The sequence below is a fragment of the Scatophagus argus genome, chromosome 18 (genome assembly GCF_020382885.2).
Source record: "Scatophagus argus isolate fScaArg1 chromosome 18, fScaArg1.pri, whole genome shotgun sequence".
Classification (NCBI taxonomy): Eukaryota; Metazoa; Chordata; class Actinopteri; family Scatophagidae; genus Scatophagus; species Scatophagus argus.
In genome coordinates, this window is record NC_058510.1 from 6,696,633 (window position 1) to 6,720,123 (window position 23,491).

At 40.1% G+C, this 23,491-nt stretch overlaps 1 protein-coding gene across 1 annotated transcript in view; it reads left to right on the forward strand.

The window, feature by feature from the left end:
* The first annotated feature begins 930 nt into the window (after positions 1-930).
* The window catches only part of vipr1b (vasoactive intestinal peptide receptor 1b), a 50,953-nt gene continuing 28,392 nt past the window's right edge, over positions 931-23,491 (forward strand). The window contains exons 1-5 of the mRNA XM_046371654.1: positions 931-988; positions 3,225-3,315; positions 4,458-4,570; positions 11,231-11,721; positions 20,405-20,495. Of these exons, the coding sequence (XP_046227610.1) occupies positions 11,659-11,721; positions 20,405-20,495 (154 nt within the window). The 5' untranslated portion in view covers positions 931-988; positions 3,225-3,315; positions 4,458-4,570; positions 11,231-11,658. The remainder of the gene's footprint in view (positions 989-3,224; positions 3,316-4,457; positions 4,571-11,230; positions 11,722-20,404; positions 20,496-23,491) is intronic.

Here is a 23,491-nt window from a genome sequence, read left to right on the forward strand (position 1 = left end):
AACTTAGGCTTAAGATCATTTCTGACTGTCTATTTATATTTGATTCAAAAAGATGCTGAGCATTAAAATTATGAATCATTTGTTGCTTAAACACTAGATAATTTCCATGCCGTAGTAAGGTTTTATAAATAACTCCTTACACATGCTTTTCTGAGTCATACTTATAATCAAAACAGATTCAAAAATCAATTTTTATAAGGGATCCCTGTGGTGTAAGCACAAGGTTGTGAAAAGACTCCTGGAGATTTGATTTAAAGTTTATAGAATGATTTAGCAGTTTTTGATGAACAAATGCCTTATGGACAGATCCCACTGAATTTAAATGAAATTAGTGTGGCTTGCAGAGGGTCTTGGAGAGTGAAAGGTCTGTTGATTTGGAACCAAACAGAAGATGGACTTGAGGACAGTTTAATAGATTAATATACTTAGTAAAATAATTAAAAAGCTCAATTGTAGATAATGAATAAAGGGTGTGATTTGCGTGTATAGTAAGACCAGAAGCTAACAATGTGTTTCTCTGGATGAAGCCCAGGCAGATGTTGAAATATTTAAGCAGTCTGCTGTGTTCACAATCTATTTTCTGGCACCAAAACAGTATTGATCCATGATGTAATCAGGCTAATCCAATTTGTGCAAACGTGACAGGCTGGTATGTGTGATCACTGGGGTGGCACAACACCAAACACTGTATTAACATAAATGAAGATACTGGTCTCAGAAAGCCGCTGTGTCTTTTATTGATATAGATTGACATCAACAAAAAGAGTTGCATTCTTTAATGATTCATGATTTTAATGCTTTCACCTTTTCACAAAGCTGTCTTTGGATCTTTCATAAAAGCATATAAATGTCAAAAATTCAGCAAGGAATGGCAAGTGCCTTAATCATGAAATTGATTTTTTTTTTTCTTTTTTTTTTTTCATTCTGCTGGGGTTGAGTAGATGAGGTGAGGCGTGCTGTTCCTGGGCAGCGTTGGAGTAATTTGGAGGTGAGTTTATTCACTGGATCAGATGAACCCTTTAATCCAGTTTCTCTCATTAAGCTAACAAGGGGTCAAGGCCTCAATCATCAGCCTTGCAGACATCAGTTCGATGCACTGAGATGAATCTGGTGAATCCTCGGCATTACGAAAATGCTGAGACAAACTAATTAAACTGATTTATGTAATCAGTAAAACATTTGAAATGCATCTAAATGAACCCTTTTGACTCAGCTCAATCTCAAATATTCACTGGCTTCTCAGGTGTGAAGATTTGTGGTTTTTCTTTGTCATGTGTGATAGATAACTGGCTCTTGTGGGGTTTTGGGACTGCTGGTCACACAAAGCAAGATGTGAAGACGTCACTGTGGACTCATTTTAATTTTAAAGGCAAAACAAGTAATCGATCAACCATGTAAATTGTTATGTGACTAAAGTGTGACCACCTAAAGGTATTAAAACATTTCATTGTAGCCTTAGAGATGAGTATACAAATACAAGGGTATTTTAAAAAATGGTTTTATTATACCGTGTACATTCATTTATTGATTTTCCATTATCATTGCAAAGCCTCCCCCAGCATGCACCAGCGGGGGAAACTCACTGTTTGTGTATGGCTGCTCTACTTGACTGTAAATTAATCATTTTTTTCAAGTTAGCAAACTACTTTCTGTGAGCAGCATCGATTCTCAGGAACAAAGATGTAACTGATGGCGCTGAAGCCATAGGCAAACACAGGGAAGGTTCACTTTCAGTTCAGAAAGTAGAGATGTCTCTGTAAATGTATTCACTGAGCCTTTATCTCACACCAGCTGTCTGTTGCTGGGGCTCTAAATGCCTGCAGTGGATATTGCGAATCTATTTTATTTATTTATTTTGTTTGTTTGTTTCCCCGGACAGCCTGCAATGATCTGCCCCTCCCAGCAGTGATGTAATTATACCAGACAGTCCCATAAGCACATTGTGTCATCTTTGCTCAAGACAGAAGAACACTTGACTTTAAACTTGCAAAATATCATCTGGTATGACAGAACATATCATGCCTCTCTTGCCGCACTTATGGATGCACATACACACCGCTAGAGGCATGCGAGTTCATGTGTTTCCACATCCCACCTAAGTGTGTCCACTTATTCTCCGAGTGAACCCTTGTGCTTTCTGAACATCATATCTGCTCCATTAGGAAGCTTGTGGGTTCATGTCAGTGGTTTGCTTCTGGAGGCTGTGCATGACTGATGATTGGGCAGTTGAGAGAGAGAGAAAAAGGACTACATTAGATCGTTTCAGCATTTATCTGTTTTGTCTGTCCTGAGGGGAAATTATGTTTTCTGCAATTCAAGATTATGATGAGCGAGATTATGTTAACAGTCAGATATTGACTCAGATAAGCGCTTCATTTGTCATATTATTCTGGACGTTCACACACATTTAATTGAGGAAGACAAAACAAAGATACAATAGAAGTCCAAGTCTATAGGCACAAGAGTGTGTTCAGCTAAATGCTAACTCGACTATACCAACATGTTCACAAGGGATAATTTACCATGTTTATCATCCTTGTTCACCATGTTGGTGTGCTAACGTTTGCTAATTAGAACTAAACTCAAAGCACCAATGACGCTGATGGGAGTGTCATGAGTCACAAATCTAAGCAAAAATATGAGCAGATGGTGGTGATAGATAAGAGCTAACGTATCACCAGAGTGGTTGCAATTAATCCAGAGGGTGGTCTGATTGTCTGCACTAGATTTCACAGCAGTCCATTTAATAGTTGTTGAGATACGTGGTGGAGCCCAGTAAGAACACAAACAATGAGCCTGTGACCGTGCGAACATATGATGTAATATATAAAAAAATAATTTTGTGTACATTCAAATAGGAGCATTAAAATGTACACCTTGGATTGCAGGCAATATATACCTCAAAAATGTCTTTTTGTTAATCTTGTTTTGCTGCATTAATTTCTGCTCAAAGTTCAGCTGGTCTGAAACAATCAGCGTGTAACAAGTTAGAAACAGAAGATCAGTTTTAGGTGAAGTGAAACAGACCAACACTGACTGACAGCGATGCTCTCAAAACGTCAGTACATGTGCCTCAGAGACTCTCCTAAGTCGGTCGTTCATCTTCAGGTGTTGTACATGTCAGGTGTTCATGTGTTCTGAGTGAGGATTTATTGCTTGACTTAAAAAATCCTTTAACTTTCTATTTCATGAAGCCTCTGAAGTCATTTTTCTTTTCCTCTCAGTTCTGTGATGGTCTGCTGCTTCAAGACACCTCTGTCGACTGCCTGCAGTTTAGAAAATGTTGCCCACCTGGAGCTGACCCACAGCAAACGGGTGAGAGATTTCAAATCAATATTTAACATAATGTGATTGCACTGCAGTCAAAAATGTTTACTTTATCAAATGCACAAAGTCTTTTAATGTGAGGAACTATCTGACTTTGGGACACAAACTGTCCTGATTTTATTATGCAGTACACGATTAGAATTTTGTTAAAGTTTTCGTCTTTGGCAGGTGAGCAGGAGAATCAAAAGCTGCTCACACAGATGTGACAGAACGAGCCACTGGACAATAACGTTACTGTTTCAACTGTCTCTTCCACATGAAAGCTGTTGAGAAAGTGACTGTTATTCAGCTGGCCGGGGTTTAAAAATGGACCAATTTCAGTTTGATTCCCAAGGCAACTCTAGTGGGGTCTTTGCAGAGCATATTCAGTACAATCCCTCCTGCACATATTGAACTGTACCTGAAAAACACATTATTAGGTTATTAAAACTTAGCAGAGGGAAACGTTAAACAAAACCCTCCCATCCTCACAGCAGTGCAGACCTACATGTGGACGTTTTCATGTGTGATCTTGATCAGTCATTTAATACTTTGCAGTTAATTACACTTCAACATTTTTTTCAACTTAAACGTCATGACTAATCAGTCTGTCCATAGGAGCGTTTGTCCCAGGATTCTGAATCCCATCCCAAAAATTAGATTAGACTTGAGTCTTGAGTCTAATAAGATATGTCATATTGATTGCTGTGACTCATTTGATTTCCCATGCATTGATTCATTTGTGAATATCAACATTGACTGCCGTGTATTGATTTGCTTTGTTTTATTTTACTATTTTCAGTGGTTAAAGTCATTTTCATTGTAGAAGTGAGGCAGCTCATTGATTCTTTCAGCCCCTCCTTGCCTAACTCTTTAAATTAAAACATGATCATGCCTGCTTATAGCAGGTAAGCGCAGCTGTAATTTAATGTTAGAAGACAACTGGATTATGGAGGTTGGGATGTTTCTAACTCTGATGCAGAATGTTTGCTCCCTCAGTCCAAATTGATATTGAAAAACACTTTCAAAGTCTCAAAGGGCTCATCCTGAAAAGGTGGAAATGAATCAGAGGAAGAAAGCACAGGTGGGGAGGCAGAACAGCACAATCAGTTTGATTAGCCATGTAATTAATTTGTGTTGAATATTTCCAGCATTCAACCAGGACTGCTTGTGACAGCTGAAGCAGCGAGAGAGCGTCAGGGAGAGACAGCTGTAGCAATGAAGAGAGAGACTAGAGGAAGAGGACAGCAGCCGGCAGCAACAGGTGAGATTGACAGCAGTATATATTATTCACTTATTTATTGAAATATTTCCAATACACACACGCACACATGAGTATCTAGGTAGAAAGCTGCCTGAGCGCCTTCCTTTGAAGGTATTCTGGGTATAAACACCTGGGAGAGAAACTAGAGCACCCTGGATGGATTTGGTGTCCCATCTGGCCTGGAAACTCCTTGGGATTCCCTTTGAGCAGAAGGACTTGGCTTTGTCTGGAACCAGGATGATGTGGATAAACACCAGAAATGTATCAATGGATATCAGTATCCTATAACTTACAGTCAGCCATTTAAGGCCTGTATCACAGGTCAGATTTGAAAATAAAACCTCCATCACTTGTGGAGAGGTTCACTTCTTTCATTCCTGTTTGATAAATCAGACAAATGCTTATCCCAGCTATGGATTTATGAGCATCAAAAACGCTATTTTTCTTCTGTCTCACATCCCTGTTTTTCCTGGGACATTGTGACACCTCAGGTCCTTCAATTACATTTGAAGGCCATAACCATTTTACACTCCTGAAAGACAATGATTACGCCAGGGCAAGAGGTGAGGTCTCAATGTGAAATAGCATTCTGTCGAGCTGTTTTCCCCTCAGGGAGGAGTGAGTGAGGAGCATCTCTCTGTCTAAGATGGACTCATCAGTACCTGGAGGAACTGATGAGTTTTGTTGCAGGAGGATACAGTGACGCTGACTTCGAGTCACTTCACTCCCGCTATGCAGGCATCATTTTCCCGCCCTCAGCCGAGTGACAGATACTCTCATCTTATCAGGATGGTGGTTAGGCATGTAAAAGTATCTTGTGCTGATTGCAGATCAATTGCTGTCTTCCTAATGGGTCACTTATTACTGTTGTCGTCCACCTCAGTGACTTAAAAAACCTTGCGCTTTCAGTTCGACAACACCAGGAGTCTGTTAAACGCAATGGTTTCATGATTGCCAAGTAGAAAATTGTGCACTCTGATAAGTGAAAAGAGACTGTTTGTCTCTGAAGAGATGCTCTCGTCTTTCCACTGTTCAGGCTCAGATCGCTTATAAAGCCACTGCAGTGTTTTGTCACCTCGCCTGCCTTGATGACTAGCGGTGAAAGATCCTTTACCGTAGTTTAAGTAAGAAATGAAAAAAATAAATGTAAAACTGTAATCTAATATGTGGACATCTTCATCAGAAATAAAAGCATTAAAAACTCTAGCCGAGGCAGCCGGGGTGTAGAGGATGGAGTAGCTAGTTTTAGTAGTAGTAGTTTTTGAAGTTTTTGAACTTGAAGTTTGAAGTTTAGCCAATATCAAGATGAAGCGGTCTCTGTCAGAGCAGAAATGGGCAGCAACTGCAGTGAAGTGGGCTGCAGCCATGGCTTCACAGCTGCTATTCCCAAATGAGGCTCAGACACCGTTCCCATATCTCCCTTAAACATCCGTGGCAAGACCTCCAGAGATCTGTCACTCGAATGCAAACATATGCCAAACTCCTGATGCTGTTGCTCTTTCTGGGAGGACATCCTCAGATGAAAAGTGTAATTCATCTGACATAAAACACAGCCTTTTCCACTCCACTGCACTCAATGCAGGGATTCTGCCACTGCCACTAATTCCTCTGGTATGACCATCAGCTTCTGGTGGCTAATGTTAGCTAATGCTGACAGAATTGTTATTGCCGTGTGACTGACATCACTGAGTCATTTTACGGATGTTCTCTTCTGGTAAATGCAACACAGCCAATTTACATCTCAGGGCATTTTGTCATCTGATGCCAGCACATAAACGTTTTTATGTTTTTATTACAAAACACAGAGGCACGTTGGACAAAAATGATCAAAAAGTCACAGTCCACATATAAGCCCTCAACCACATTGACTAAAGCTGTATTTCATCCAACCCGCTGAAACTAATAAGTGGACTCCAAGCCAGGATTTTTTGTTTGTTTTGTCAAGAATGCACTGCCACACTGAAGTAAAAGTCAGCGTGACTTCATGCTTCCACCTGTGGCTGCTGCTCTGCTGAAGTGACAAGACTTTGCTTCAACTTAAAAACAGCATTTCAGTGTGCTGTGGTTGGTGGGGATGAAGCACATTCTACGTGGTTTTAATTTACTGCATAACGATGCATGATATTTCGTGCTCATTGCCGTATCATATCTTAAAATATTAATCTGTAACTACTGACTATAGCTGTCGCATAAACGTAGTGGAGTAAATAGTTCAGTGAAATGTGAACAGACGAGAGGAGTAGTGTAGCATGAGATTGAAATAGGAACTCCATCTCTGATTCTTGCTTTGTGTTTGCTCAGGCAGCAGAGAGAAGTGCATTCAGAGACAGACGTTGATAAAAATGTACAGAATATGACAGATGACAGCTGATTGGCTGAACCACAGCAGCTCCTCCATACCTCACCACAAAGAAAATCAAGTTAATGTAATTGTCACCTGGCTGTAACTCCATTATGATGTACTACATATATATATATGTTACGTTTGCTCCTGTCTGTTCTTCAGACAGCTTCATTATCATTGCAAAGAGCACAGAAGCCAAGTCCAAGTGCAGACCACCTTTTAAAACACAGACAGCCTTTAAGTAAAGAGAGCTTATCCTAAGCCTTCAAACCAGGCTGAAAGTTGGAGAAAGTGAGATTTGACACTCGCACATAAAGGCATGCCTCCATTACTGGCATTCAAAAAGCCTCCTATGGTAAGTAATTCCAACAAATGTGCCTGCCAGAGAGCCAACTGCCTTGAGCCGTGTGTGTATGGAAATATAATTTGTTAACCAAACAACAACTGAAAGGTGAAGAAAAGATACAGCAGGAGGAAAAAAGGCTTTCATATATTTGTCCCCCAGAAATACTAGCAGTATTTGTTACGCTGTGAAACACCAGGCTGTTCTTTTGGCTGTCCTGACCACTGGAGCAATTGCTATAATTATATGAGATGCAGGAAATGGTCCTTTAGTTCAATCACAGCAGTTCAGATAAAACTGTATTGATAAAACAATTTGCCAAAAACTGTGTGGAGTATTTCTCTGATCTTTGGATTGGTGACATGAAGCGCCACACGATTCACAGTCAACCAAAGTGCCTGCAGTCCAAATTATCCAGCGAGCCAAATGATCGGAGATGTGACTGACAGGATTAAATATCAATAGAAGATTTACAATCTGTCACAACGTGGAGAAGAATGAAGCTGTGCATCTTGATTCGAGTCTCATCTCAAGTTGTGCTGCTATCGCTGCTCTCTTTTGTGTTTCTGCTGTATAGTCAAACAATGGAGAAAAGCTCCTGTTCCTCTGTTCACTGTTCACTGCGCTCAGCTGACAAACATCCTACCTACAAAAGTGTGTTTGAATCCCAGGCAGACAAAAGCACTCACACATTCAATACACTAATGTGCTCACCTTCACCTTGTTTTTATTTATTTATTTATTTATTTGCTTTTTTAAATGGAGGCAAAAAAAAAAAGATGTTTGCTGGGTGCCTTGATAAACAACAGTTTCAGTGTGAGGAGGATTATTGGAAAACCATTGTGAGGACACAATAAGGGGGTTGTAATGATGACAGTCAGTTGTCAATTGTACAACCACAATCACTGCTCCATTGTTTGAAACAAATACACAAATGAAATGTGGAGGGCAAAACTCCATACACGTTTATTGATGTTTAATTTTACATTTGGATTAATATCACGCCGACAAAACAGCCTTCGCACATTAACGTGGCTGACACGCTTTTAAAAAGTGATCATAAATTCAGCTTTTGCATGTTATACGGCACCCCAAAACAGTCAAACATAAGCCCATGTTACAACACCTGGCTTCTTTATTAACTCATTCAGTTCACAGAAGGAAGTTTTAATTGGATTCAGTAAAAAATAATTAGAACAATGAACACTGCCCACTAAACGAGCAACAGCTCATTGGTTCACGACGACAAGGGCACTCGGAGAGCAATTGCCTCCGCCAAGGCCAGGAGTCCACTCTGCAAGCGCAACCACTGCACGTCTGGATGTAGGCTCCATAAGTAAGCATCACATGAGCCTCACCTCTCCGTCATCACTTATGACTCACTTGAAGTGCGTGGCAGTATCTGCAGAGACCTTCTGTGAGCACATTTCCTTAGTATTATTATTGTTAAGATAAGATAAGATAAGATGAACTTTATTGATCCCGCAGTGGGGAAATTCACCTGTTGTGGCAGCTCACAAGAACACAAGAAGAGTGCAAAAAGTGTGCATAAACTGTTACAAAAAATATAGAGGTGAAATAAATTAACATTAAGGACATTTCTGTGTGTCAGCATTTGAATAGTGGGCTTGTAACTCCCAGTCAGTGACAGTGTGAGAGTATTAGCTAAAACACAGCTCACCTCACCGTCGCGCGTCTCTCTCCCCTCTGCTCTGTTTGTTACATCTGGTTTTTCTATTTCTAGCTACATGTTGAGTACGGAGGACTGGGTGTGAAAGATCTGGAGTCATTAAGAAACCAAAGCTTATTAACTGGCAAATTAAGTTAGGTCTTTGGAAAAAAAAAATGCTTAGTGGCCTGTACATTTTCAACAACGAGGACTAAATTTGAAATTAATTTATCACATTCAAGAACTTGCCAAACACAGCATGCTTAAAAATGCAGCAGCTTACACTGTAAAAGAGAGAACAAACACAAACAAAATAAATACATAAAAAAAAACAGAGAGCAAAAGTACAAACAGTATGTTAACCTATTCATTCCTCCATACTTCAAGAGGAACAGTTTATCTTGCTGAGTGCCAGTTTATTACAATCAATTGCCTCTTCGGGGAGGACACGTCCTAACACAGTAGCTCCATATTAATTTACTAGCAAAAACTTGACCTTACAAAGATACAAAACCCTTTGTGGAAGCCCTTTAGTGCCTCTGCTAGTCTAATAGAGGTTCCTCTGGTTGTAAAGGTCAAGTCTGTTTCAGATGCAACTGGGTAAAATCAACTACAGATATTTTTTTGTCTAATGGCCTAGAAAATTGTGTTTTCCATCCAAAAATGTGCAGCTTTTTTTCATCCAATAGGAACGACATACGACAGGTCCTGCTGTCAAAAAGGCAATATCGAGATATTTAACAGCACAGCTCTTTACGAGAGCCACGGCACTCTGCTTAGTAAAAAGAGGAACTGAAGGACATAACAAGGTCAAACCAAACAAATAAAAAAAATAAATAAAAAATTAAAAAAAACAGGCCGGGAATATGTACAAACCCATTTCCGAAAAAAAAAATAAAATGTGATGCTGTAAAATGTAAGCAAAAACAGGATGCAATCATTTGCAAAACATTACAAACATTCATGTGTTTCACAGAGCGGTGAACCTCGCATCCCCTGTTACCCATTTACTGATCCAACACGGTGACTTTTGAGCATTCAATAATAATGTGACTTTACATTATGTGGTTGTTTCACAGTATTATTATTTATCACCACACGTGCACATTGTTCATTATTGTTCAATATTTGTTGCTTTTTACATGTCATGTACTGCAAAGCTCTGACCCCAACGACATAGCACAGACTGTAGAGCGGTGCAGCACACAGATATGTGGGAATAGAAGGTATTGTGAAGAAAAGAAAGGCAGCTTGATGGCATTCCTGCTCAGATTAGACTTTGGACCACGAAGTGAGGCCACACAGCAAAAATAAAATGTTCTGTGCTCATCCAGCACATGTTTTTCCATCAATATTAATGGGTGCCTCACGCAGAGAAATGCCTCACAGGGTCGGATTATCCGCAGAGACTGCAGATGAAGCTGTGTTGTGAGGTCCGGTCAGCTGTCAGACTGACAGCATGAGTGTGGCAATGTGGCTGGAGAAGATGGAGGAGATGGATGTCTGATGTTGCAGCCTGTAGTCCAGGATGGATGATGAGTGTGTTTGTGTGACTGTATGGGTGTAGTCAAAGTGACAGATGGTTGTGCAGATGCTGCACGGGCCTGTAGATTATTTTGTATTACTTCCTTTGACCCAGACGGTTGTCACCTTTCTTGTCTTTTATTTGAGTCGCAGCTGAATAAAAGTCACAGTCAGAGTCTTTTCTCTTGACTGATATTGATTTGCATGACATATTATTTGTGATCAACTTTCTCATGTTTTATGCATTAGTAATTATGAGAGAATGCATCCGTGCAGTTTGGGAAATAGCAAGCAAGCTCCTGTTTAGCGGATTCCTCATTCTTCACCACTAAAACTTCTCACTGCTCCGCCGACACTACAATGGTTTAATGGCACCAGACTGAATCAGCGCTACCTACTGCTGATCACACAAACCATGCAAAAGAAAATGCAAAAAATGTGCATTTTCTTTTGCAGATTTTCTGGAAATTCTGCTGTGTGTGCAGGCCTGTATGTTTTCTACATTTGTTTTTTGCCCATCATTTAAGGTTCGACCCTCGACTTCAACAAATACCAACAAAGATTTAGCTGGTATTTGTTTCCATTCTAGGTTGCATGTTACATGTTGCTTGAATTAATGTTAGAATATATATTTTTTTTTTAAAAAAAGCAATGGTTTAATGGCACCTGCCTGTAAATTCAGCGCCACCTACTGTTTATCCAAATGATGCAACTCCTAATATCTGCATAACAGTAGCTTCATGGCTATAAACTCACATAAATTTGCATTTTCTTTTGCAGATTTGTTGAAAATCCGCTCTGCATTTGAATGGAAACCTGCTCGCCGCCACCACAAAAGAAGAGCCTCGGGTTAGACTCCACAACAATTAATTAGTGGTCCTGTTACTCACAGCATCCTCCTTAAACCGTATTAGTCCATCTACAGCAGCAGCATGAGAGGCTTGTTAACAAACTGGCCCCTGGGATTTGCGCTCTGGAGTTGTGAATGGCGGACTGGGTGGGAGGAGGGCTGGGGGGTGCAGTCAAACAGACTCAACCCTCCCCCTGTAGGAGCGCACACAGTGAAAGCGGAGTCCGATGGGGCGGCAGCAGCGGTGTCGCTCACCTCACGCATCTGGACGCGCATATGCAGCCCCGCTGCCTTCACGCCCGCCTTCAAACATTTAATGAGGAGTTTTGCCAATAAAAGGGAGTCTTACCAAAACTAAATGGACAGAATGGATGCTTCACAGCTGCTCTTTCTGCTGCTGCTCTCCGGATGTCTGCCAGAAGTAAGTACATTACCCTTCACTTTGACACTAGTGTGTCTTTTATTGTAAGAGAAAAAAATAAGCCCCAGTGTCTTTTACGGTTTGTAACGAAGACTCAGTTCACTAAAGCCGGCTCTAACCCGCATCTAATTAGTTTTCACAAAACATTAAAGCCACATGTAACAGGAAAGCGATAAAGCAGCCAAATTTAGTTTGGAAAAAATGACTCAGCTTGTTGTTGATTACCGCGTGTTTTACGAGTCGCTGTGTACTGTATGCAAGAGCCTGTATTTTACTCCATCTAGCTATCTAGATAGCCTCTTCTTGGTCATCCTACACATTTCATTAAAATGAAAAAAGAAACTGTATCCCCTAGTGAATTTGAATTATCTGACCTTTCAACCCATTTTCCCAGTATTTTTTACTTTCATTTTGATTGTGGTTGTCCTCATTTTATGGGTAACATTTCCTTCCATGACAACGTGGCTGCAAGAGTGCAGAATAATATTTCATCCCATTATCTGCAGCTGTGTCAGTACTTGTGAAGGTGAAGTTTTTTCCTCAGCAGCTGGCAACAAGAACACTATGTGCTTCACTGCCAACACACCATGACAAGGGACATAAGAAGCCAAATGAATGCAAGAGATTGTTCAGACTGATGACATGGTTCCTCAGATCGGATTATCGGACAAACATGACAGCAAGCAGCCTGTAATCCTGCTCATCTCACTTTTAAATAATAATCTGATAAAAACCCTTGGTCAGTTGATGAGAACCATGTTTGATAGGAAAAAGGTAAAAGTATTACTTAAGGCAGTGCTTTTATATATTTAACACACACTCCTGTAAATTAGCGTAGGGTCAGTACATCTAAGCACATACCCTCCACTAAAAGATTACTGACATCTCATCAGGGTTTTAACAAATGATCAACGCACTTGAGTACTGTGGCGTTATGTTCTGTGCTACTGCATTTTTCAAAAACACGTAGCTTACATTCAAAGGTTTGTGATTAATTTTGTCTTGTGTTTAAACCACCGACCTCTAGATTGCAGTGCTGTAATCTGCCTTCACCTGTCTCACTTCTAATAACACACCAAGACCGGAGGAAGTAATTACATGTCCCCAGCATAAAAACACAGAGAAAGCAGGCCTACGATATACATACATATCACCTGTGTTACCTGTGTTACAGTCAATACAAACGTATTGACTCGTAACCCCTGTGTCGTGATACGCATCACATGGCCACATTTACGCCAGTGCATCTGATAAACAACGGGCTAAGCCACTATTGTCTACGGTTTGTCCCTTTGAAGACATGTACAGTAATTTCATAATGCTTCAGCATATATTTGTAGTCTCTTTGGGTTTAGGAGGAAATCATAGTAATAAATCATCTTTCAGTCCCATATGGGACATGCGCACTAGGTTTCTGGACAATGATTTCAGTTTCACATAACACTAAAGATGTATTATGGGAATTAAATGCATAATCTTTAGAGGACTCTAAGTTTAGTCCAGTTAGTTTAGACAGTTCGTACTGTCCCTGAACTGATTTCACCACCTGGCAACATGAGGAAAAATAACCCCTTTGACTTGCCTTTGGAGTTTGGTCTTTTCATTATGCTTGTTAAGACCAATTGTCATCTGTAGTTACATGCATGTTTTATCCCTATAAGAAACGTCAGAAGTGCTTTGCTGCTGTTCCTCTCACTGCACACAACTCCTGACAGGGATTTACTCGTGCATCATCATATCGCTGACTGGCATCACTGTATCTTCACTCATCAGGAATTTTAACGCTTTTTGGTACGACTTCAGAAATAAGGGAGAGAAAATCAAAAACGAAGTCTGATCGTAAGAAGCTTAAGATTTCTGATTATGATAATGGTTATGTCATTGGGTGGATTTTAGTTATTTGACGCTCAGCACAGCTTCCTGTAATGCCATCAGTGAAACCCTTTCCAGGCAGAATTGACTGTGAACATCCAAGCGACTGTGTGAAAATTTCTTCCTCCTCAAAGCTGATAACTCTCAGATGTGTCGCCCACCCGAGGCTTCAAAAGATCGGCCAGATACGTCATTTGTTGACATATTTTAGTGGCTCTTATAGGCACCAGTGTGGAAAACATCTGACTGCTTGCGGGTGTGCTCCTGGTGTGCTTTACAATAACACATCCCGATGTGTTTTATCAATATATCTACTGAGGAATTGTGGTGTTGAAGGAAAATCCCATAAGTGGATAAAAAAAAAGTGCTTGTTAGTGGCTGAATGTCACTGTTATTGGTTTAACACTATGCAGATGGGAGAAGAGGACATAGGACAGTCGAGTATGGAGGGTTGACGATAATGAGAAGGAACTTTTAAATGGTCTACTAGTGGAGGGAATAAGGGGCAGAAATGGGATACTTGAATACTCATAATTATGTTTTGAATACCTGAAATGAAGAACTGTTGTGTTTCTGTAACCTCAGCCTTTTATACGTTTCTACAGTAGCCCAGCACTAGTAGGAAGATTACGCTTACATCACAACAAGGTAAGGTTTGAACTCACAAAGAAATCACAGCACCTGGAGAGAAACCGTTGCACCACTTAACTCCCTGTCCCCTCCCTTTTTGTGCATTAAAGAAACAAAGTTTATATGTGCGAGTATGGATGTAAATCAATCGACATCCTGGTCTCTTGACACAGTAGTTAATGCACGGACAGACACAGAATAGTATTGATCTTCTCATGTAACTAAAAGGAAAAATATCAAAACAAAAAAAGATTCCTAAAATGTCAGAGTGTTTCTTTGAGATGTTTGGGAGATGCTGTTATCCAGAGGAGTTTACAGTTTTGTTCAATCGAACACACTTGCTGCACAAACTATATGGAAAACTATTACATTTTCAAATCAAGGCTATGACAGCTTCACTTGGGTCAGATTTTATAACTAGGGAATATAATGTAAATGGGCCAGACATTTTCAGCAGCACATTTAAATGATTATTAATATTATTACTATTTTTTAGCTTTTGTTAATGACAAATTCCAAACAAATGTAGATGAGTATTACAAATGATGACGTTTAATCTGAATAGTTTGATGTTTTTGAATGTGGTGCCTCTGAATATTAGATTCTTTAATCGCCACCAATCACTCTTTGCAAATTAAACACATATGGTTTTGGCGTTTGTCAGTAAAATGAAGAAGTACTCATTGGTCCATGTGAGGTTAAACCAACACTCACTATCAGTTTTACAGTTCGACACATTTTTGGATGAGCGCTTGCCTGCTTGTAACTGTCCATAGGCAGATGTTTTGAAATGGTTGTTGTTCAAACTGTTTCACATGAGAAAACAAACATTGACTTGTGAAAACTATCCCATCTGTACATCCTTCCTGTTCGGTTCTGCACGTGTGCAGCTCACCACAGAGATAACAAGGAGGTTGAGAGGGCTCACTCGTTAGCTTCTTCCGTCTCCAGCTCCAGAAAGAAATTACGTTTTTAATTCAGAGACAACTTTTAACGTCTTCTATATGCACCCTGAACATCACCATGTGTGCGTGAAATCTATATATATACCTTACTTCCAGCTTCTGGGCTGGATGTTGCCCACAGACTTTGAATAGTGCTCATACTTTTCTTACTGGCTAATCCCCAAGTGAAGCAACATGAGGCAATGACCAAATACACGTGATGTTGCTCTTCATTGAAGTGTAGGATGGGGATAAACATATTACTCTGCACTGTGTGTCCACACAGAGACACAAGCTTCCCCTTTCATTTTCCCCGCCTGCTCTCCTTGTTCTTTATTTGATCATTATCTTGTACTCAAATAAGGCGAGACTGGCAGCCATTTCAAATGACAACAATCACCGCGAAGTTGAAGCAGCAGCCTGGCAGCCTGTGATGAGCTCTGTGCTAACAAACTATCAGGGCTGGCAGATATTTATGGATGTTTTGCTCATGGAGACGCTGTGTGTATGCTTGCGTCCCTAAGGCTTCGCAGAGGTCCATTTATCATCGTTTTGATTCATTGTCCATGACAGCAATCTCCACGGCTGGGCAAAGTGTAGATGTACACTATGAGGCGAGTTTTCAGCCTCTCTGCCTCGACCATTCCTCCCGTCTCTTAACTCATCAAGTGCACCCCAAATTCGCCCACTCCCACAAGTCACATACTCTGACCTCTGATGGTTATTTTGTTATCACTGGTCTCACTCTCTGTGTATTCTGGCTCTATTCACAATATACAGGGTTAAACCTGAACTAATAAACTACCTCCGTGCAGTGAAGAGAGCTTGATCCCAGCAGCCTAAAGTACAAGTCTGTGCACACATTCCATTATCATGTCTGCCCCCGCCCAATGAAGTTGTTTATGCAGCATTATTGGCTAATGTCATGTTTGTAGCCACTGGTGTGCATCTTGAAAAAGTTATAGGAAACAAAAATAACGCGGCATTTTTCATGTGAAATTAAAATCAGAGTTATAGGGTAGTCTGTTTTTGATTTAGAGAAGACCCTCAGCCTGAGCCAGAATTGTTAGATTTCTTAATTTAAATGCTCCACTGGAAGCACTTTTTTTAAGGCTGAATGGATGGGCCTTTTTCAGTGGAGACATTTTGGCTTGTAATGGAAAAGGCTCAGGTGTTAATAATGCTGGTTCCATTCTTTTTAAGCGTCCCAGCAAGCCATGATAGTGAGTCAGCATACGCAATAGCTGGGACCTGCAGCTGAAGCAGCTAAATGAAATTAAGCCATCTGTGATTTTCTTATTTACAGTTTAAATCTGTGCTTTTCCTGCTGTAACTCCACAAGAGGGCAGATCAAAGTGAAAACACAACGCTGACATTTTATTGCCTTATAAAGTTGATATGGCCCAATATTCACTGTTCTTTCGGCTCTGATTTTGGTCTCCACACCAGCACTCATGTCACTTTGGTCTTCACTTGCTTCGCTATGTTCACCAGCTAAACACTAACTTTGTCTAATGGTTGGTACTTGGCAGTTAACACACAGTGGGTCCATCAAAGCTTCTTTAGGCTGAAAGCTGCCTTTGAAAACAGGGCTAATAAGATCGGTGAACCAAAAACAGCAGTGATGTGAGCCAAAAAAGATGAGCTGAAGGATGCTAAAGCTCTCAGCAGAGATGAGGAGAACTGCATAGTTGGGTGATAATTGAATTTGTCACTTGAAAGACCCCCTTTCACATTACAGGTAGTCGGTCACTTGACTGCATGTTGTGTTACCACAGACGTAGTGATAAGTGCAGTTTCAACTTGAGCCTGCTGTGTCAATATGGTGCCCTCAGTAGGTGTTAACTGGAGGGAGTAGCTGTGCTCAGTATTATACTCAATTAATTATAGAAAGGCAGGGATTACAGAGTAGTCTACACTTCTACTGTTATGTCTTGCTATATGTGTCGTGCTACACTATAGAGCATCTCTGAATTAGAGAGAATCTGGTTTGTTGCTGTGTTTATATATTTATTTATTTATGTATTTATACTGGCCCTTTTCTCATGAGAGCTGGACAGTAATTCAGTATTATCATTTAGCAGAATCATACTGTGATTATATTACGACCAGATTATCCTGATCAGTGTACAAAGAAGTGCACTGAGTCTGCCCTGTGTTTTACAAACACGCAACTTTTCTCTAGTGCCACACTGTTCAACGCAACAAACATAATCTTGATTATTTTATACAGAATTTTGCATTCAACATTCAACACCCTGTATGAACGGGGGAATATTTTTAAGGTGTACAAGTTCTCAGTTGTTCTAATTAATTATAGTTGTACTTTGTTAATGCAACTTAACTGTTTTAGGTATGAGACTTACGATAGACTAGGGGTCATGGGGTATAGAATATTATACTCTGTGTTTTACGTTCACTCTGATCAGTGTGATTATTTTCCCCTATGAACGGCTTTTTGACTCAGATCCTCTCTTAAGTGCCCCATTGTTACATTGGCTGCTGGTCAATTTCATGTTAATCAAAAATAAGGTTAAATAAAGGTCTGACCGACAGAAGATTTCCTCCTTCGTACAAGTTGCTCTGCACAGATAATGTTAGCAGTTTAATCTCCTGCCTCCTGGCCAGTAAGGCTGCCGCTATGACTTCAGGATATGTTGGTTTTTCTGCAGTAATCGGATGCAGGCAAAAACTCCTGTGAGCAAAGTTCTGTGGATTGTGATATGGGGAGGGAGTGAGCTGGTAGTAAACAACATGGAGTTAGTACTTAGTTTGCACTGCATGTACTATAACTTTTCCCTATTTTCCAGTAGCTGTTCCCCTTGATGCAGTTATGCAGTCGTGCTGTGATGCTTACAAGTCAGCAGCAGCTCATTCGGCTGTGATTAATTGAGTAGTATTTTAGGAAATAGTAAATGGACTGTACTCATCTAACGCTCCTTTAGTCTGACTGATCACTCAAAGCGCTTCACAACACGAGCCAGCATTCACCCATTCACACACACACATTCATACACTGATGACAGAGGACACCATGCAGGCGATAACCATTCATAGAGGACACTTGTATGACACGGGATGACAGAAGGGACTGAACCACCAACCTCCCGACTGGTGGACAACATGTGTACTTTGTGAGCCACAGCTTTCCCAGTCACTTTTATCTTGAGTCCAATCTTTAAAGCCCTGACGTGTAGGATTTAAAGGTCAGCTCTAGACATCATTCAGGAAAATGCTCTGCTAGGAGTAATGACTTGTGTATGATATGGTTTTACACAAAATGCCCATTTACCCATTTAGAAATTTTTAAAATGACATGAACTCCTTCATTAAAAAAATAAATGAGAATCAAGGAAGTCGCCCTTTCGTTTCTCTGAGGGCCTGTTTGTAAAACATCCCAGAAAACACAACTCGCGTTCTGGATTTTCTCAACCACAATCCTGTTTTCACAACTGAGCCACATGTGGAGGAGATTTGTTGTTAATGCCATAGAAACGGTCAAAAGCAGCGTGGTACTGAATGACAGCAAGCAGATGCACTACGTTAAGGACCACGTTAAATAGGAGAGGTCAGGCCACAGTCCACGCATTTACAGGAGGGACGCAACTGAAGAGAACGTCTAGAGTGAGCCAATTAATCAACAGAAAATGAATATGTGATGGGCAATTTGATATTGTAATGGGCTGCCACAAGTATAATAATGCATGGGAAACCCTCAAGAAGTCCATTCTTATTGTTTTTACACTGGAATTCACAGAGAAACTGCAGCAGATGAATTTGAGAATGGTTTTCTGCTGTTGCACAGAGCTGCCGCTGACAGTTTCATAGACTGTGCCAGTTTTCACCTGATTTCTGCCATTTTCTACAAACAAAACATATGAAGTAAATAAGTTCAAACAAACAACACACAGCACAGAGAAGCATTCTATAAACACATTAATTTCTGCATATCTTTTATTGCCGTGTAACACACGCCTGAAGCGATGCTACATCATCGGCCTCCTCGCAGAAGTCATATGTTACATTAATGTGTTTGTGTGCTCTTAAATATTCGTGCACTGACAACTATCACAAATCAGATAAGCTGTTGTGCGCTCAATGCTTGTTTAAATGATGAACACAGCTTACCTCCGAGTTTATTCTGCGTCATTACGCTGAGTCATACAATGCGATGCATACTCAACAAGGCTGTGAGAAACATTAGTGTCAGAGCATTTTTACTGGCATTAACTAACACTCAACACACAGCCAGCCACTGACCTCAGCTTACAACATGCTGTTTAGTACCCACAATCACCATGTGGGATTTTTGTGTCCAAAACCAATAGATATAAAGATATAAAACCAATAATAAGTGAACTGCGTGCTCTTTAATGGGGATTTGCTGGTGTTAACATATTTGGTGGCTTGTTTTTTTACAAATGAAATCACATTTTTGTTGTTACAGTGAGAATACGAATCATGTCAGGTTACAACCAGTACCAAATTCCAGGTACTGCTACCGGTGTTAGGTCAAACCCTAATGAGGATCATTTCATGTTTGCCAGTAACTGGATGGTGGAGGCTCATGAACATTTGAATGCAGACGTCTATAAGGTCCAATTAGAGAGCAAAAGCTGTGCAATTGTAAATACATGATTGTGCTGTATGACTCCTGTGTTCCTAACCTTCACTGACTTGTAAGCAACGTAACTTTGGCAACAGAGTACAGCTCTTCCCAGGAGTTTATGAATACACTCCATGATGATTTCTTCTCTCTCTCTCTCTTCATCTCTACTGACCTTCTCAAGCTCCTCACTGCTCGTCCTACACATTTTCATTGACCCACCGGCTCTCCGCCAGAGGCTGTCAGCTCGCATTTTTCATACTTTGTTGACACAGATGAACAATTGCAGCAGATTACTCAGCGGCTCCCATCTCCACTTCCTAATCCATTTGCATGATAGCATCTATTTGCCAGGCAAGAAGGAGCTCTGTTTGGATTCCAGACATAGAGAACATTTCTGTTTATTTATTGTATTATTAGCTGGGGATTCGTTCTAATAGAAAGGCCATAGTTGAAGAAATGTGATGAAGGGAAATTTTAATTAAAATATTTATCAGCACATATTCGCTGAGCTGTAACCTGTCTACCGGCCTAACCTCGGTGAATATGAATTATTTTAGAGTCTAACATCATTGTGATGGATGAATGTCATGTTCCTGACGCTTGAATGTGCTTTTTGCCTCTTCCACAGGTGTTATTGGTGCAGATGTGTGACGTGGTGAATGAGATCGAGCTGGAAAAGGAGCGCTGTGAGAATAGCACCCTTGGGAACGTCACTTCAGGTCATTTTTGAACATATTGAATACATTTTCTCCTCTCTGACTGTTTATGGTGAGCAGGTGCCTATTCAGAGCAAATGGGAAACAGAATGAGTAAATACAGGGAGAGTAGAGAGAAGTAATACAGTGCGGGAGTGTACTGATGAAGCACTATTATAGCAGACATACATAAAAGCCAGAAAGACAAATAAAGGAAAAGGCTTAGTTGAATAATGCTGACTTCGCCTCAGATAACTCTTGAAAATACTTCTCAGCTCCCAGAAAAGAAATCATGTTGTGGGATGGTAACACGCTTGAAAGAGTCATTAGTCCACACAAGATCAACAAAAGTGGGCCTTTTATTTTCCCCACGTTTTAGTCTTCTTTATATTCACAGACTGTAAGGCCTATCAATGTAGGCATTGCACAACTTTTGATTGACCCACAGCTGTTTTGTTTTTGTGTCTAACTACCTCCTTTCCTGACCGTGGGTACATCCCAGTTCCCATACTTGATATTTCGTTGATCCTCAGTCCTCACTTTAAGCTGGTGTGAAGGCTAATTAAAATCAAGTGTACTCCACTCCAAAGTTTTATATTTAATTTTTTTTTCTGATCCAACCTCCAGTTAAAATCTGTACTAGCCTATTTGTGAGTCTGAGCAGCGAAAGAGCCACAGTAATAAATTGGAAAAGTTTTAATTTATTCGAAAGAGTTTCCTTTTCGCTAGCTGTGTACCTGATTAACCTTTGTTATGGATATAATTAAAGTTAAAGAAAGCAGAGAGTCTCTCTGTTGGCAAGAAACACTTTTCACATCATTTAGCATCATTTCCATTCAGTCACATCATGTAAGGCTGGTAATTCCTGAGTTTGATTTGAACTGGATAATTTCAATTTTCCCTGAAACATTTAGCCTAATAAATAATTTTTTCAGTATTCAAAAGACACCATAATTGTATTCTGGGTTGCTGAATAATGAATTCACAGTCAGAATATCAGTAACTACATATTCAAATAAAGAATAAATAATTTAATAGCATTGTGCCAGCAGAAATGCTTCCTGTGCCACTGAGCAGGACACAGTACGCAGTATAAATACACAATGCAGTCTGTTATTCATGTGCAGGTGTTTGTCATACAGGTGACAGACTACAGTGAGAAAACACTGCTGCCTTGCAGTGATAACCCGGTGCTTCTATTAGCATTAGCTCGGTGCACGTGTGCAGACACAAACTGACTAACTTTCTACTGTCGCCACCTTCATCAGAAACAGACGTCGCTTCACATGATGCTTCAAAGGAAAAATGCGCCTCATTTATCTCAAAACATATTTCCTCGTTTCTTCTCTCCTTGTGAATCTCTCCGTGCATCCTCGGTGGGAGAAACTAAGACGAAAGGAAAAGACGCAAGTGAGAGAAACATGGAGGCAATTTAAGAGAACTGGGACGTGGCTTTTCTCAAACGACACCTCTGAACTTTTCTCTTGCATATTTTAGGGCGAGACAAATCACGCCTTCGCCGTTTCACTGCTGTACAGATTCGAGGTGACCTCTGTTGTGTCCAACATAGTGTTATTACACAATAAAGTGTAGACACTCAGTGGTTTATTCCATAGCACAGCTGTTCAAACTGCACCTCAAACACACACATATGTGATACACATATTTTTAGATCCACCGTGGGTGTGTCAACATGGGGATATTATTATCTCCTGTATCCTTCCTGGATAAGTCCACACTAAGCCCACAAATCTTGTTAGAAATAATAGAAAAAGAAACAGAGCTTGGCAGAGAATCATCAGTTTTTCTTGTAATTAGAGTGATAATTGGCTGTACATCCATTGCTACGTTGCGAATAACAACTGCTCTTAGCTAATTTGGCATAATTTCAATGCTGCCACTCTGTCAGAATGTCAGAGGTTCAGACAAGTGAGCAGTAAATTGAGATTTGACACTCATGAATCATCGTTATAGTCATCACTGAGGTGTAGTTTCATACAGCATGTCTATAAAATGTTTATGTCTATGTCTATAAAATTTTTCATTTTACGGAGGGAAATTTTGAGGACAACTTGGTGCATAAAGGACACTTGAATAAAATGGTGGGCAGTAAATTTAGTGCACTATTAATAGCAGTAAATGTGGTCCTAATGTATGTCTGAACAAACAAGAAGAGTTAAAAACACCTGTGTGAGTTATTGACGTTAGTGTGTTTTGGACATGAGCAAAAAAACAGTCATGAATGAAGTTATGATGGGGTTTTTACCCATCACTGCCGCCCAGAGTTATGAAAATACTTTGTGATGAAACTGTTGTTTGACCACTGTGCGTGTGTATAATATTTAATGTGTATACAGATTTTACTCTGACTGAACTTGCTTCAGTAATGCAACCAAGAACACGACCACCTCCATGTTAATATTATATATATTTGTATATGGGAAGAAAATAACAAGAAGGCATTTCAACATGTGCACAAAATAAGACTGAAATTAGTATTTAAGCCTCTACTCTGGCAAGTTTATGATTTGTCCTCTTTCCTATGCCATTAATATCACAGTGAAACACTCATCTATATTAATAAATATAATATTTTAATAAAAACATATTTCATGTACTGTACACACTACTTTAAGTTAATATACATGAAATGTATGCGTGGAAAAAGCTTAGCTCCTTATCTCTGCAATGACCCTCATTTCTCTACTTCCCTATCTGCTTCCTCAACAGGAAGGTAGTGGAAGCTGCTCTCAGAGGTCACGTCCCTAATAAATGAATTAGCAGCGTGTGCATTTGTGAGAGAAGCCATATGTTCACAGCCTATGGTTATGCAATACATTAAACATAGAGCTTGTCCAGTGGTGAAACAGAACAGGCAACAAACGCGTATGGAGAAGTTGCCTGCATAGAAATGAACAGTTCATTGCTTGTATTTTCATTGTTTCACACTTTTCTGAGGCCCCACTCATGTAGGAGTGGAGGTCTGTTGGCCTGCTGTATGCTTTCAGAGTGAAAGGTTG